Raw genomic sequence first — 15798 nt, 5'->3', positions numbered from 1 at the left:
CTACCTTGGACTTTGCGTGAGCAAGTCTCCGCCGAACTGCAACGGCTGGAATCAGCTAATATCATCGAACGAGTCTCAGCATCAGAGTGGATTTCTCCGCTTGTGGTTCGAAAGAAGGACAATTCCATTCGACTTCACGTCGATATTAGAGAACCCAACAAGGCTATCGTCCTAGACTGCTTTCCCCTACCGAGGGCTGACGAACTGTTGCATCGACTCGCTGGTGCTACGGTGTTCAGTAAGTTGGACTTACAGTCCGCTTATCATCATGTTTTATTGTCCGAGAAAAGCCGTCAGCTTACTACTTTCATCACTCATGATGATCTCTTTCGCTTCAAGCGTTTGAGTTTCGGATTGGCATCTGCGCCCTTCGCTGTTCATCAGATAATGTCATTTGTTTTAAAAGACTGTCCAAGCACCTTGTGCTGCCTCAGTGATGTTTTGATTTGGAACTGCACACGCACACAAGCTGAACATGATAAAAATCTGCAAACTGCGCTATCCAGAATCTCAGCTGCTGGCATGGAGCTAAATGCAAAGTGTGTATACAGTGTCCCAGAGCTCACTTTTCTTGGACTTAGGTTCAGTGCAAACGGCATTTTCCCGCTGGCAAACAAAGTTCACTCAATTGTTGATGCAGCGCAACCACCTGATTGGTCGCTGCATTCATATCTTGGTCTCACGCGATACTACTCTAAGCTGATCCCGGATTACAGTGAATTGGCGGAACCACTTAGGAAACTGCTAAAGCAAGGGCAACCGTTTGTCTGGGATCAGGATACTGAATACAGCTTCCAGACTATTAAGGAAGTGGTTGCATGCGAATTCGGCTCTTCCGCGAAAAGTGTTAAGACGTACGTGGACCATCGTCGCGCAACGGAATGCTATCAATTTCATCCAGGAGATCTTGTCCGAGTACGTACTTCAGAACGCCTGATCCTAAATACTCGCGTCCATTTACGATTTACTGTAGGGTACGATGCAATACTTTCAAGCTTGAAAATGGCAAACGTTGGAATGTATCCAAACATGTGAAATGCCCTGCACGACAGGATTTTTTTGAGAACCTCACAGAAAAGAGTCACTCTAGCGACTACCCTTTTCTTGATGATTGTCTCCCACTTTTCCTTCCAGTTACTACTGGTATAGGGGATACATTACGTTTCTTGTAGTGTAATCGTACAGTACGCACATCATTACTACGGTACTGACCGCCATACGAATTGGCCTTTCATGCCAAACAATTTTTGAACATTACTTAGTCCTTTAGCATCCTTACGGGGGGCTATCCCAACTTGGAGTGTAAAGGGCCTTTACGCACAATGTTCACTTCACGACAGCCACAGAGCTGCCTCGAGTGAGGCTCAGGGCGAATGAGCCACCCATCAGTGCTGTCCCAGGGGGTACACAGACGTTTGCACTGTCTACTTTTGTGCTCTGTGAACCCTTTTTCGTGTGTCATCTGTGTGTGCAAGTCTGCATCTCATCGTCTTCCCAAGACGGGTACTGAAACTCCTCAGAACTGTAGTGCAATCGTGTTCATTTTCAGTTTTCATGTTGTGTGTTTTTCTTAAAGTGGGGAAGCCAAAGATGTCATTTTCTATTGTATAAAGATGACATCGCCAAACACGCGTGTTACAGTGCTAACATGTGTTCTTCTGCAACTCATGACTTCCTTTTGTTGCGAGGGGAGCGAGTAGCGCATTTTCCTCTCAAGGGAGAGGTGATGTGGCATCCTATGTTGGCTTCTCGTTTCGGTTTTGGGTCGTTTTGGGGCGCCACTCAGCGCCAAACACTGTAAGTTGCCTGCAGCGTTTCCCCTCACCGAAATAAAATTATTCTTGGTCTGGTCCTCGACTGAAGCAGTCCGGCTTTTCCTTGCGGCGCTGCGCGCCCGGCCGTTTAGGCCTCATGCCGTAAATCCTCCGTCCGGCCGCCCCGTCGAAGCTAGAACAGCTTGTAAATTGTGAATACCATGAAATTATGACGGGTAAAGTTATAAATACTCTCTCACTCGTGCTCACGAACCGGTATAGCGCAGGAAACTACCCACATATTGTTTCCTACGCTAGACCGATTCGTAAGCACAAGCTCCGGCTAGTCGTTATTGCGAAGATATTATCAGTGAAGGCGACACGGAAACGCCTATACTGCCTACACTTCTAGACCCGGTTTGAACACGAATAACTTCGTTATTTGTCGCTGCGTGTGAGTCGCAATGACATTGAGACACGGGTCGAACACACTTTCGAGAAAGCTTCTGCGAACGAACGAATGACCACATGCACGCGCTTGACTCGCGTGTAGCAGATATGCATCGCTGCTACTCATCGGTGAGTAAAAAACGCGCCAGAATTCCTTAATAAGAACGGCTTTCAAAGGGACACTAAAGAGAATTGAACGAATAGTTAATGGGCTTTATTGGCGCAAGGGCCAGTTCTGACCACTCTGACGAAAATGACAAACTCAGAATGGATTGATAAACGAACCTTTATAAACTCTATTTTCGTTAGTATCGTGGCAAGAGTTTGATAAACAGAACATAAAATGAATGCCCAACTTGCATTTCTTGAACTTCGCGCCGAGAACCAAGCGTGAGCATACCATTGTGACGTCATGAACTTCAAGTATTTTTAGAGCGCAGCTCTTTGGCGTCCGTTCCTGGGTTTCGCGTCGTCGTCGGCGTCGTCGTCGGCCTCGTAACCAGCTCCGCCCCCCTTTCATCCCCCAGCGCTAGCAGCGACCGACTGATACCGCTGGATGCCGCTGACGCCGCTAGAGAGTCAAGATAACGTGACTGCATAGAACACCGTCGCCGCCATGCAGAAAGAGGAGGAAAGGGTCCCCCCCCCCCCTGTTCTTGTGTGGCGGATAGGGTGCTCTTCAGTTGCCGACGCGCCGGTTATTTCACGTAGGCCCCGGCACGTCGACGAATACGTGACCACCTTCCCACGGCTAGACCTGGTTCTTAGCGCTGCGGAAGCGAGGGTATCATATTGTTTGTGTCGGCATCGGCGGCGTTGTCCCTGAAACCAACTCCGCAGCTGGGGTTGACTCACTATCGGCGTCAGCGGCATCAGTCAGTCGCTGCTATCTCTTCCCTCCTCCCTTTATCGTGTTGTCCGCTTGCTGCGCGCGCTTCTGCCCCCATCGTTTGCCGCTGGGTGTACACGCCGCCCCCCTCCCCCCTCTTCCTGCGAGTCTCCGGTTGTCAAAGCGCCGGCTCGAACTTAATTCCTTTCTTCGGTCCTCCCCCAATGCAACCCCTGTGCGGTGGCAATCAGAGAGCCAGATCGGTGGCGGCGGATCTGTATATGTGCACCGCCCGAGCCGAAATTGCCGCTGCCGTTCGCCCTGTGCGGTGGCAATCAGAGAGCCAGATCGGTGGCGGCGGATCTGTATATGTGCACCGCCCGAGCCGAAATTGCCGCTGCCGTTCGCCACTGCGAAATTATCTGCCAGTTCTTTCTGAGCCATGAGCGAGACGACCGATGGAAGTCCTCCGTCTGCTGCTGCTGCTGCTGCTGCTAAACGAGCTGCCAGAGCAGAGGCCCAGCGCCGTCGCCGTCAGAATCCAGAGGTGCGTGCCGCCGAAGCAGAATCTTACCGTCGCCGCCGTCGAGATGATCCAGGAGTACGCGTCGCCGAAGCAGAGGCTAAGCGCGGCCGCCGAGAAGACCCTGCCGTTCGCGCCGCCGAAGCGGAGGCTCATCGCCGCCGTCGAGAGCAACCAGCAGTAAGCGAGGCTGAAGCAGAAGCGAATCGCCGCCGCCGAGAAGACCCTGCAGTTCGCGCCGCAGAAGCGGAGGCTCATCGCCGCCGTCGAGAGCAACCAGCAGTAAGCGAGGCTGAAGCAGAAGCGAATCGCCGCCGCCGAGAAGACCCTGCAGTTCGCGCCGCAGAAGCGGAGGCTCATCGCCGCCGTCGAGAGCAACCAGCAGTAAGCGAGGCTGAAGCAGAAGCTCATCGCCGCCGCCGAGAAGACCCTGCCGTTCGCACCGCCGAAGCGGAGGCTCATCGCCGCCGTCGAGAGCAACCAGCAGTAAGCGAGGCTGAAGCAGAAGCGAATCGCCGCCGCCGAGAAGACCCTGCAGTTCGCGCCGCCGAAGCGGAGGCTCATCGCCGCCGTCGAGAGCAACCAGCAGTAAGCGAGGCTGAAGCAGAAGCTCATCGCCGCCGCCGAGAAGACCCTGCCGTTCGCACCGCCGAAGCGGAGGCTCATCGCCGCCGTCGAGAGCAACCAGCAGTAAGCGAGGCTGAAGCAGAAGCGAATCGCCGCCGCCGAGAAGACCCTGCAGTTCGCGCCGCCGAAGCGGAGGCTCATCGCCGCCGTCGAGAGCAACCAGCAGTAAGCGAGGCTGAAGCAGAAGCGAATCGCCGCCGCCGAGAAGACCCTGCAGTTCGCGCCGCCGAAGCGGAGGCTCATCGCCGCCGTCGAGAGCAACCAGCAGTAAGCGAGGCTGAAGCAGAAGCGAATCGCCGCCGCCGAGAAGACCCTGCAGTTCGCGCCGCAGAAGCGGAGGCTCATCGCCGCCGTCGAGAGCAACCAGCAGTAAGCGAGGCTGAAGCAGAAGCTCATCGCCGCCGCCGAGAAGACCCTGCCGTTCGCACCGCCGAAGCGGAGGCTCATCGCCGCCGTCGAGAGCAACCAGCAGTAAGCGAGGCTGAAGCAGAAGCTCATCGCCGTCGCAGAGAAGACTCTACCGTTAGCGCGGCCGAGGCCGAGGCCAAACGCAAACAAAGGCTCGCATTTGCTGCGCTCAAATTTCGCATTAGGAAGTAACGTAATCGTCGGTAATTTTTTTCGTATTTTGGCAGTCGCGGCGACAGTAAAAGTTTTCGAAACTTGCCAAGTTCAGCGTCTGGCTCTTCTAGATTAGAACATGTGTTCCAATAGTCGCCGTAGGCGGCTAGATGGACAGTTAAGCAATCAGCGGCCATCTTAAGTATAGTTCCAATTCTGACGAAGCCGGATTAACAGATAGCTTCGCGAAGAGAGTATCAAAGAAAAAAACGAAGCAGGCGACGTTGCTGCACGAACAAGATGGCGGCTGAGCAGAATGGTCGGAAACTCAATGGGAAGGTCGTCTGATGGAAAGGGCGTGATAAGAGACGCCCATCACTGGAAAACTGTGTGTATTCAAAATTAGCATTGCTGTACCCTGGTTCAGGGTCTGATGCTTTACTATATTTGTACCACAACCTAACTGTTGGCAACATAACTGTCCTTCTTCGCTTCCAGCTATCTTCAGCGTTATTACTGAGCTGTCCAAACTATACGAAGGCAAGACGTTCAAGGTGTACCTGGGAATCATTCCTGTCGTGGGAATACACACGCCTGATGCTGTGCAGGTAATTATTTTCGTACTTTTGTTTTTCTTATATGAAGACTTTATTATGCACTTTACACTGCTGATAGGCACTTCATTCAAGAATCCTACGCCCTCCTCAGGGATCCCCAAATGAGACAATATATTGAGTCAGCATTTATAAAACAAATCGCATGTGAAGATGGCTCAATGGTTATAGTGCTGTGCTGTAGAGACCAACGTCGCTGGCTTGATTACCGACAGCAGCATTCCGATGAGGGTGATTGCGATGCCTATGAGATATCAAGGCCCAGTATATTTTGTCATCACAGCACCCCACTTGAAACTGCGGCAACACCCGCTATCCCTGTAGTATCCCGGCTGAAACTTCGTCACAGTGATCACCTCCTCCTCTCCTAGTGCGTGGCGTCAACCGCATGCGCGCCAAAGAATTAAGTGCTTTGCTCCCCTCCCTCTCTCCAACTGCGCCCTCTCTATCGTCTCCCTGCTCTCCTCGCGGTTTTTATTGTGCAAGATCGGCCGACGCACATCCAAAGTGAGTGAAAGTCTCACCTTGGCACACACATTCTGGGGCACTGGCCCAATGACGGGCACACACTGATATCCCATACGCAGAGTCAGAGTTCCCTGTTTGGGCGCATACCCAGTGGCACATACCCAGAGACTCAAGTTGTCTACTAGGCCAGCCAGCAGCAAATTGTGAGCAAGAGCCAAAGCAACCTATCGCTTTTTAAATAGCCCTAGATTTACATCTCGAGTGCGGCCCTGATAGAGCTCACTGATGTGGAAATTAAAAAGAAGCTGGTGGGAATTTAGGCCAGTTGGTAATACACTGAAATAAATTGAGGTTGCACTTTACGTTTACGAAGTCTTATTGTTTTTTTTTTTTTTCGGTGGTATACATTTACTAAATGTCTACACGAGGTTTTCCCTACTCTGTCCTTGCTTGTTTATGCCAGGCTGTTCTCACGGGCAAAGTGAAGTCTGACAAGCCCTTCCTGTACAAGTTCCTAAAGCCGTGGCTTGGTCATAAGAGCCTGTTGATGATGTAAGTGACTTCCTGCAATCATCATTATAATTTTCATTTGTTATTGTAAGAAATGGAAGGTAATAAAAACGTGAGAATGTGCACCAAAATACTACACATTCGCTTATTAACCAAAATCACCCACTGGACTTGACGGATGTCTTCCAAAGAGCCAGATAAAATTCCTGTAGTGCTAGTTTCAGTCTCCAGTCTGCCTTAATCGTAGCGCCACACGTGCACCTGGAAAGATGCGTCGACCACCATGGCCATTTCGAGCGCACTTTTCTCCTTTATACTTACGGCTACTTGCAGTGCCAATCGCACTAACTCATTTCACCGCCAGTGGCTTGTGTTCGTGATTCAGTACTATTCGCTCCGCTTACCATTCGCAACGTCACATTACGTTATTAACCGCAACACATAAATGCCAGAGTGAAATAAAAGTAAGGCGCTTCATATTGCTAGTCGCAGTCTCATGTTCTTCAGCGATTACTGAATTGCTTCAAAGCAGCTTTCGCAAGCTGGCGATCTCTGTTGTTATTAAATTAACGCAGTAAAAATATCACAGTGAGTCTGGGGATAAGCAAGATAACTACGACACAGTATCGCATATTAGTCAACAGAACAGTGGGGTACGAGAAGGTATAAAAAAAGCACCTAAATAGTCATTGTGAAAGGAAAGCAGAGGGAGGACTGCTGTTGTGGCTTGACTTGAACAATACATCTCCTTCGCATTTCAACGCAGTGGCGGTGATCCATGGAAGTCCAAACGCAAGGTGTTTATGCAAGCTTTCCAAGCAAATGCCACGCAAAACTACTGCGACTTCATCGGGAAGAACGCCGACTGCCTGGTGGCGCGCATAGAGAAGATGCTGAAGGAGGCGCCTGACGAGCCCATACGATGCCTCGACAACGTGCAAATGTGCGCCTTGGACATTATTGGACGTGAGCACGTAATGAGGACACTCTCTATTTAAGCACGCATGTGCAGCCTAAGCGGATTCCTTATTCAGGTGGTCTGCTTACATTATTATCCACCAATTCTCCTGGCTGTCATTGCGCTTCACTTTGCAACTGTCACAATTTAGAAACATGTTTCTGTGCTAACGTTTGCGCTGTTTGAATTGAAATGACACTTCATGCGTGTCATCCTAATTGTGAGTGTAATGGTGGCGATGGACAAATAGATATCAGTGATCAGGAAGATGGGACACTGGTCGATCCAAGAGCATGCCCTGGGGGCCCCGAGTGAGGATATAGAACAGCTCTTCAAAGAAAAAGGAATTAGTTTATTTATTTATTAATTTAGATCACCACATTTGCCCGGAGGGCATCATTACTACTTTTATCAAATAGCGCGGAGGGCATTAATGTAAAAACAAAACAAAAAGAGAAATAAATAAAACAACAACGGAAGAAGTGATAAAGGTACAAAAAGGAATGCGATGGTGGTAGGGACAGGAGGCAGTAGTTGAACCTAGTTATAATCAAACGGGATATAACAAAACAGACAGAGAAATTTATTATAATAGAAAAGGCTGAGAGTTTAGCCTGAACTTCTATATTCCGGAGACCGCTACTGAACGAATACGTCAAAGTAATAGACATAAAAAGGAAATAACATTTCTGTTCAAATCATCGCAGGAACGCGTGTCTATATTACCTCCCATTATATCCAAAGAAAATTTCTTTCAAACAGTAAACGAACCATTTTTTTTTCGCGACACAAACATCAAACCAGACGTTTCGGGGTGTAAATGGCGCCCCACATGAACTCTGACACCGGGACCTGCAGCGATTCCTTGCGCTCTGAGGCTGCATCACCACCAGTCCCGTGAGGCGGTTTTACGGCGATATGCTAGCATTCTTTTTTCCTGTTTGCTTTTTCTGATGCGAAAGCACTAAATGACCCATTGAGCGAGAAATCCCGCGTCCGTAGCAGAGAAACGGCACCTAAATTTCTATTGGCTGCAATTTCACGTCACGAGCACGTCTCGACGGAGCATAGCGGGTGAAACGTAACGTCTGGCACGTTAGCGCGCCAGGTGTTGCGTGAGGGAAGCGGGCACCACCACGACGTGGCTGTTTTTCAACCCCAGTTGGCTTAGTTACTGCGTGCGTATGCCGGCCTTGGCGGGTGGCGTTTTTGCAATTGCTAGTAGGTACAGCGGGGCGTGGCACTTTTCACGGCACTCGAGGTTTCTGCGCAGGCGCGAGAGAGAAAATCTCGGGGCCTTTGCTCCTTCAATGTGTGAGTCTGCCTAGGCACAACGGAGGATGTTTCTAAACGCGTGTTGTATGCTTTTGTCCCCTAGGCATGCCGGCATTGTGGAGTGCGGTCCAGTTTGTTTACGCTCCGCCGCTGGTTGCCCGCGCGGTGAAGCCATGGGCTCAAACGCCCCATTTGGTGATCGCTGTGTCTGAAAGCGCAAGGTTCTGACTGGTGTTGTATAAGTCGCGGGTCGCTTTTTTAGTCGTGACGATAGATTGCATTTTTTACAAGCACTGCTCCAGGAGGGCATATGTAAACGACAAATGGGGGCCCCAGGAGAGTAACTGAGGTTATATTAAAGCAGGCGGCGTAGGATCTCCGGGGCACCCAAGGGGTAGCGGGGGGATCAAAGCTGGAAGCAGGGCGGCCCGTGGGTTGGGGCCGTGGTGGCCGAAGCGTGCCAGGGGATGTTCGCATAAAAAAATTGGCTGTGCGCGATAGCGGACAGCCGATCTTGTACTCCCCTGGCACGCGCAGGCCTCTGCGAGCCCCAACCCACGGACCAGTCCGGGTTCTAGCTTTGATGTCCCCGTTGCTGCTTTGGTGTCCTGGAGCCACCGCGAATAATGCGAAATAATGAGACGTTGTTTTAATTAGTAAAAAACACGCTTGAATAAATATAATTCTGTCGAGCCGCCAACTTGCGATGCTACGTTCAGCACTACCGCGCCCAGCGACTTCTACCGGCAGGCCTAGGGACAAGCGCATACAACACGCACTAAGAAGCTCCTCGGTAATGCCTAGGCAGAGTTGTATATTCAAGGAGCAAAAGTCCCTACATTTCATCTCTCGCACCCACTCTTACTCGCGCGCGCGCGCAAACGTCCATCGTCTCCGCAAGTGCCACGCCCCGCTGTACCTACTAGCAATTGTAAGCACGGTGGCGGGTGCTGCTGCTTCCTCGATCTCTCGTCGCGGAGGACGTGGGTGGCATGCACCGATAGCACCGTAGGCTGCTGCTGCTTGCTGGATTGAGCAGCACGTACCGCTATGCATTCTGAAGCATCTACATCGTCGGACGCGGCAACCCTGGCAGTAGCGGAACGTGGCTGTGAATTCCAGCACACCGTAGACAAAATAAGGGCGCGGAAGAACGCAGCAAAATGAGCGAAGAGGCAGAGGCACATCGCAGCGTTGCCCTCTTCTCTCACGTCACACCTGGCGCGCTGTCCTGGCAGCAGACGTTCGGTTTCGCTCTCTCAGCTTCGCCGAGGCTTGTATGTGCGGCCCGTGTTTATCAGGCACCGCATTCAGCGATAAAAGAACGTGTGCATGCGCACTGCCCCTGTGTTGGAATTCGATGTGCTAAAAGTACTCCCCCACGTAGCACGGTGCGAACGTAGAAACTGAATAATAATAATAATAATAATAATAATAATAATAATAATAATAATAATAATAATAATAATAATAATAATAACCCACACCAATCTAGTCGCAAAACTTGAATCGGAGTGAAAAACTCGAAGGACCGCTAAGCTGCATTCAATTGTACATAAATGATTTCGCATGACTCGCGACAAAGCGAGTGCATTGAGGTGCTTGGTGAGCGCCTCCTAGACAGCACAAAGCCGGTGCACTTCAATCCGTGAGGTCATGCTACCTTGCCCGACTGCCATATAATCAAATAAGGACGCCCCCGAATAAGCTGCGGTGATTTTTACGTCACCTTTTTCGTCTCGCCGGGCTTGGCAATGGAAATTTCAGACCAGTAGGATGATGTGATAGAGCAGAGTGCATAGGCTTACCGCCTAGGAGGCGCTCTGAGCGTGGGGTAGTAGGTTCGAAGCTCACTTCCACCAACGTTTTAGAGCGCAGTTGTTAGGAACTTGTTCCTGCGGCGAGCGTCGTCGTCGTCGCTCGGTGTTCTCGTAACCGAGCGAACGAGGGAAGTGAAGGATGAAAGAGCGAATGCGTATGAAAGACGGCGATAGTATAGAGAGCGCGAGGAAGCAAGCGGAGCAGGGGGGCATAGTAAAAGCGTGAAAACAAAAGCGTAGTGCCGCGCAAGACTTGCTCTACGGTGACGATGGCTACGAGATGGTGCCAGAGTAGTGCACGTCGTATGATCATCGATGCCGCCAACGATACCATATACGAAAAAACGTTTCGAGGAACGTTAAGCTTCGCCTTTGTGTGGAACGTGATAACATTCAATATCCCTGGCTGCTTCTCACGCTTCCCCGAACTGGAGCGTATGCAACCGTATTGTGTACCGGGAAACGCTGATCGCGAACGCTATGCACGAAGGCGGGCTTTCTGGTAGAAACGCGGCCTCTTGCGTGGGCAGCGATGCAACGGAGGCGAGCGCCAGCTGGAGGTATTGCAAGGAACCGGGCCTACCTCTCCAAGGCCCCCGAGACACCAACGCGCCGGCGCGTGCAAATGGCGCGCGCCGCGGCTGGTTTGTGAATGGTAGAAACGCTGGAAAATTGGTTTCTTTGAGTTTTGGCGAAACAGAATTATGTTTTCTCGTATAGACCAGAACACATTAGTCTCGAACCGGATGGGCTGAGCGCGTACTCCGGAACACAGCGACCGGCCGCCATGTTCCCTGAGCTGCCAAGATGCGTTGGCGTGCATGTAGCGTGTGTGTGTTACGGCGTGTTCAATGTGTAAATATGTCTGTGCCCGCAACATCCAAGTACAGAACACCATCGGGGCGTCACTGTGTCATATATGGATGTGCAAATAACCAGCGAAAACGAAGCAGATTGCAGAGCACCGTTTGCGAGGAACACGATGTACGTCGAGATCTATGCCGCTGTGGCATATTCAGCCGTTCATGTCCTTTTGTCTCTGTATCTGTGTATCTTTGCCTGTCTCTCTATGTGTACGTGTATGTGTATGTCTACGGGTCACAATTATACAAAGACCTGAGGTGGACTTCGTACAGCGGCTCTCGCCATAGAACTACGCAACTGATTCACAAGTAAATGCCGCGACAGTATTCACACCACTATAAAAATCTGACGGTCATGACAATCGAACTCATGCGTAACAGGTTGAATTTGTGCACTGGCGTTAGTCGCCACGGAATTTCGCAATACCTTTCAGCAACTTTTCGAAACCTTTACGTGTGAAAGTTGGCTTCTGTTGCTTATCGTAACTACTGGCCAGAGGGAAAAAGCGGCGATGTTTGTTAAAAAAGTATGCATACATTGCACAGTAGATCCGACACGACTGAACTAATGTTAATTCATTTTTCTGCCATCCCAAGACAAAAAAAAAAAAACGGACACATCTGGGCATTCGCGCACGTGCGCTACGCTTAGTCCACCCTCCGGCATGCCGCCTGTTTTCAAGGTGCGGACCACGAGATTTTTCTAGGCACTACAACGCGGAGGTAAAGTATATCGCGTGCTGCAAGGCTTTTACTAGTTCATGACGTATTGTCAGACGTGCAAATCAAAGTGGAATAGCCGCAGAACCAATGTTTCCGCATGCAAAGGTAACACGGATTTACCCGAACGATCCGCTCCACCTGCGGACGTTTCGCTTGCCACAGCCATTCCGATTTGCAGCACAATCTTGCCGAGACGCTGAAGTTCGCTGACTAAATTCGCTAGCTAAAATTCACCATCCCGTTCCTTCGTGAGAACTTCAAAGAAATGTCAAAGGGCAAGCAGCGTAAGCGCTGTGTCTACGTGCGGTCGCCTCGCTTGGCAGCTCGGAGCCGTTGGAGCAGCACGTGGCGCCACCGGGCTTTGAAAATTGTGCCACTCAATTTTTTACTGTGTTCTGTTGTATAGTCCAATTACATCCGAGAGCTATCATGTCTGTAGGTTGTGTGTGAGTCATAGTTTACGATTTTCCCACTTATTTTAGCTTGAGATATTCAATTAGTTCAGTAAATTTCTTGTGTCACATGGAGTGCCTGGGTATGCGTGGTACGAAAATCTTTTCGCCGAGACGACGTCCGACGCCGACACCGGATTTCTGCGATACAAGCTCCCTAACGCTTTCGCGTTAAAAAGCGCGGCATGAGCGGAGATCTGTCTGCAGCGGCTGCTGCGAATCGCACCCACTTCTCACCCACGCGCTGCCTCACACGATCTCCCTATTAGCGAGGCAGTCGCGCCACATTTCGCTCCGTCTGCAATGTGCCGCACGAGACAGATTGTCCGCGTCAGCCAATAAATATACCGCGAAATGAAAACACGCATATAGCTGCCCTCAAATTTCGCTTTAGGGAGTATCGTAATCGTCAGTAAACTTTTCTTTTCGAATTTGTTCTGTCTTTTACACATTAATTTCTTTATAGCGACTATCGGGGTGAAGTTAGAACGAAGGCGAAAGCTTGCGCGGACAAGGAACGCGCGGATAACGCAGGCTTCTGAGAGCAGGGGTGACGTGGCGTCGGGGCGATGTCCTCTCCCCTCACGCAACACGTGGCGCGCCAGCAGGTGTTCCGTTTCGCTCACTCTGCTATGTCGAGGCGCGCACCTGACGTGGCCTCGCAGCCAATGGGAATTTAGGTGCCATTTCGCTGCTACAGGCGCTGCCTTTTTCGCTCAATGGGCCCTTTGAGGCTTTCGCATCCCAAGTAGCAGTTCCGCCGAAAGGCGAAGTATCGACTGCGATAGCAATTAAATTATCCGACAGCTATATATGGTGGCTAGCCACCACAGCTGTACGAAGGACAGTAGCTTTATCGGCCATAGAAACTTGTAAAGATTCGTTTGCTAACTAAATTGACAAGCATGATGTCATGCGCGCACGGGCATACACAGACATATCTCACTCGATGAGCACGGACACTCGCTGTAAAAAAAGGCTGAAGTGAGGAAAAACAACAGCAGCAGCGAGCGAGTTGACCTTCGTACTGCCTCTTTCTTCAACCCGAACTAAGCGGCGAGAACAGAGTGAAAACGAAACTATCCACCCTCGACGCATCTAGATTCTGTATCCATTGTATGCAGGTCACATTCAAGATGGGGCCCGCGCTCAGCCGCGCCACATGCGGCCCCCGACGGAGAAGAAAACCCCCTAAAAGAGCTCACTGAGCTCCCTATTTCCTTCTTTTTTTTTCCTCTTTCGCAGGTGTTGCCCTTGGGGTAGACTTGGGTGTTCAGGGAGAGAAGCACGGAAACTACGGCACCTACTTTCATTTGTGAGCCATTATTTTGTTCACTCTCCTGGTGTATAACTTTATTATGAATAGTAATAGACAACGCATATAAGTGCATACATTAAACAGTTTGATCGCTATGGAGACATGCACAAAAATTAAGCTCTGCCATTCCGAATTCCCCAATAAAAACCCTCACTGAAATATAAATGAAAGGTAGGTAATAAAATAAAGAAAAAGAAATAAAAACAGCATTTGGCTGCAATCTGGCTCGAGGATAGCTCTTTTCTCAAGACCGATGCTATGAAAACTTAATAAGCACTCGCCTCCATGATTGAGGAACATATTTGGAGTGAACCATTTTTGCGAGAAGCTCTGTTAACCTATGCTGCATTACGTCAACGTTTTTTTTGTACGTGTGATTTTAGGCCCTACACCTTTAGGCACACTGCCATAGCAGCAAGTACAGCATGTGGTACCAAGTGTGGCAAGCTCAAATGCTGAGCTTACTCTGCAGGCACTTAGAATTTCGTGCATTTTTTAAAGCTTTTCTTGCGGAGTAGAAAGATTGTAATATGGCATTTTTTCCCGGAAACTACAGCAGCAAGTGTCCTTTTCAAAGGGCGAATACATTCAATCGCTAGTTTTCCCGTACTTTCTCGTATTACAGGTGCGCTATTTGGTGCCAAACAGTGTCCATTGAATTATGCACATATCGATATATACCACTTGAGCGAAAGGGTTTGCCGTAGGCATCGAGTTGGCTTTTATTCTCAAACGATGCGCAACTTTATTTTAATGTGTGTCTGAAATGAAGATGAAACAGTGCATAGCGCTAATAACACTTCTTGAATTGTTTATGTGTGCGAGTTGCTGACATAAGTCGCTCCTCTGATACTCTACAGAGTTGACATAGACTTGCAAAACGTAATATTGGTTCCTTGAAAAAAAGTAAAGAAATGATGCTTCATTGAAATGTGAACTGTGTTTGCTTTCCTATCAGCAGTGGACTGGACTAATGCTTAAGTAGAGGATATGATGGGCTAAGTTCCCGTACGCCGATGTTCGTTGTCACCTTCATAGCGTTCATTCCTGCCGCATTTCTATACCTCGTCTTAGCGAAGGAAGGCATATTAGCGCTAAAGGAAAAGAAGCACTTAAAAAGGAGGGAGTAGATATAAACCTAGCAGGCGCTAAGCTTCAACTCTTTATTCAGAGATTCATGTGAAATAATTGTAAACACGTATGCGGGCTCTGATCACTTAAAAAAATGAACAGCGACGCACATCTGCAGCTCATTCGCAAAAACTACAAACAGAAGTGTCGCTAACGCAGTTCGTGTCTCTTGTATTCATTGCATTGTCATGCGTTCCTTAGTGTTCAATGAACTCGCCCAGCAAGACGCTTTAGTGAAGAGCCATTGGACAGAGTGTGTAGATTGAGTACGATCTCACCGCGTCTCTTTGGGTACCTCGCAGGCTTACAGTGCTGGTGAGCATGAGAATCTTTCAACCTTGGACTTGGCTGGATGAGCTTTACTTCTTGACGCACAATGGCCGCCTATTTCGGGAAAGCCTTCGAAAGATAGAAGACATCGTCTACGGCGTAAGTTCCCTTAATATAGCTTGACATTGTTGCTATGTTCCATTGACGCGAGCACACCTTACCTGAGGAGCGACGCTCTGTTACACGTTGCTTTAGGCGCCGAATGCTCGCAATTCTCTAGATATCAACTCTTTGTAAGACTAAATTATAGCGGCGATAAAGTTAGAGAGGTTTAACCGAATAACTTAGGTTTATGATCTGAAGAACTACGAGGCCTTCGGCTCCTAAAAAAAATAAAAAACTGTACCTAACAATGTGTCGTTTCTTTTCTTCGGGCAGCGAAACAGAGCTCCAGAACTATGGTTCCGCGTACGCTGTACACGTCGCGTTCATCTGTCGAACACGACTCGCTTTGCTGGAGTAATGGGCCCGCCGTGGTTCCTTAGCGGCTATGGTGTTGGGCTGCTAAGTGCGAGGTCGCGGGATCGAAGCCCGGCCAGGGCGGCCGCATTTCGATGGGGGCGAAAACACCTGTGTACTTAGATTTAGGTGC

General features: G+C 49.7%; 1 protein-coding gene across 1 annotated transcript in view; it reads left to right on the top strand.

Annotated features, from left to right (window-relative positions):
* LOC139052769 (cytochrome P450 4V2-like) overlaps positions 1-15798 on the top strand; it is a 59713-nt gene that overhangs the window by 30550 nt on the left and 13365 nt on the right. The window contains exons 2-6 of the mRNA XM_070529849.1: positions 5243-5352; positions 6290-6378; positions 7103-7302; positions 13673-13742; positions 15179-15305. Of these exons, the coding sequence (XP_070385950.1) occupies positions 5243-5352; positions 6290-6378; positions 7103-7302; positions 13673-13742; positions 15179-15305 (596 nt within the window). The remainder of the gene's footprint in view (positions 1-5242; positions 5353-6289; positions 6379-7102; positions 7303-13672; positions 13743-15178; positions 15306-15798) is intronic.

The sequence above is a fragment of the Dermacentor albipictus genome, unplaced genomic scaffold, assembly GCF_038994185.2.
Source record: "Dermacentor albipictus isolate Rhodes 1998 colony unplaced genomic scaffold, USDA_Dalb.pri_finalv2 scaffold_33, whole genome shotgun sequence".
In the NCBI taxonomy this organism is placed as follows: Eukaryota; Metazoa; Arthropoda; class Arachnida; order Ixodida; family Ixodidae; genus Dermacentor; species Dermacentor albipictus.
The sequence above is the reverse complement of the archived record's forward strand: the minus strand, read 5'-3'. Positions and strand labels throughout refer to the sequence as shown.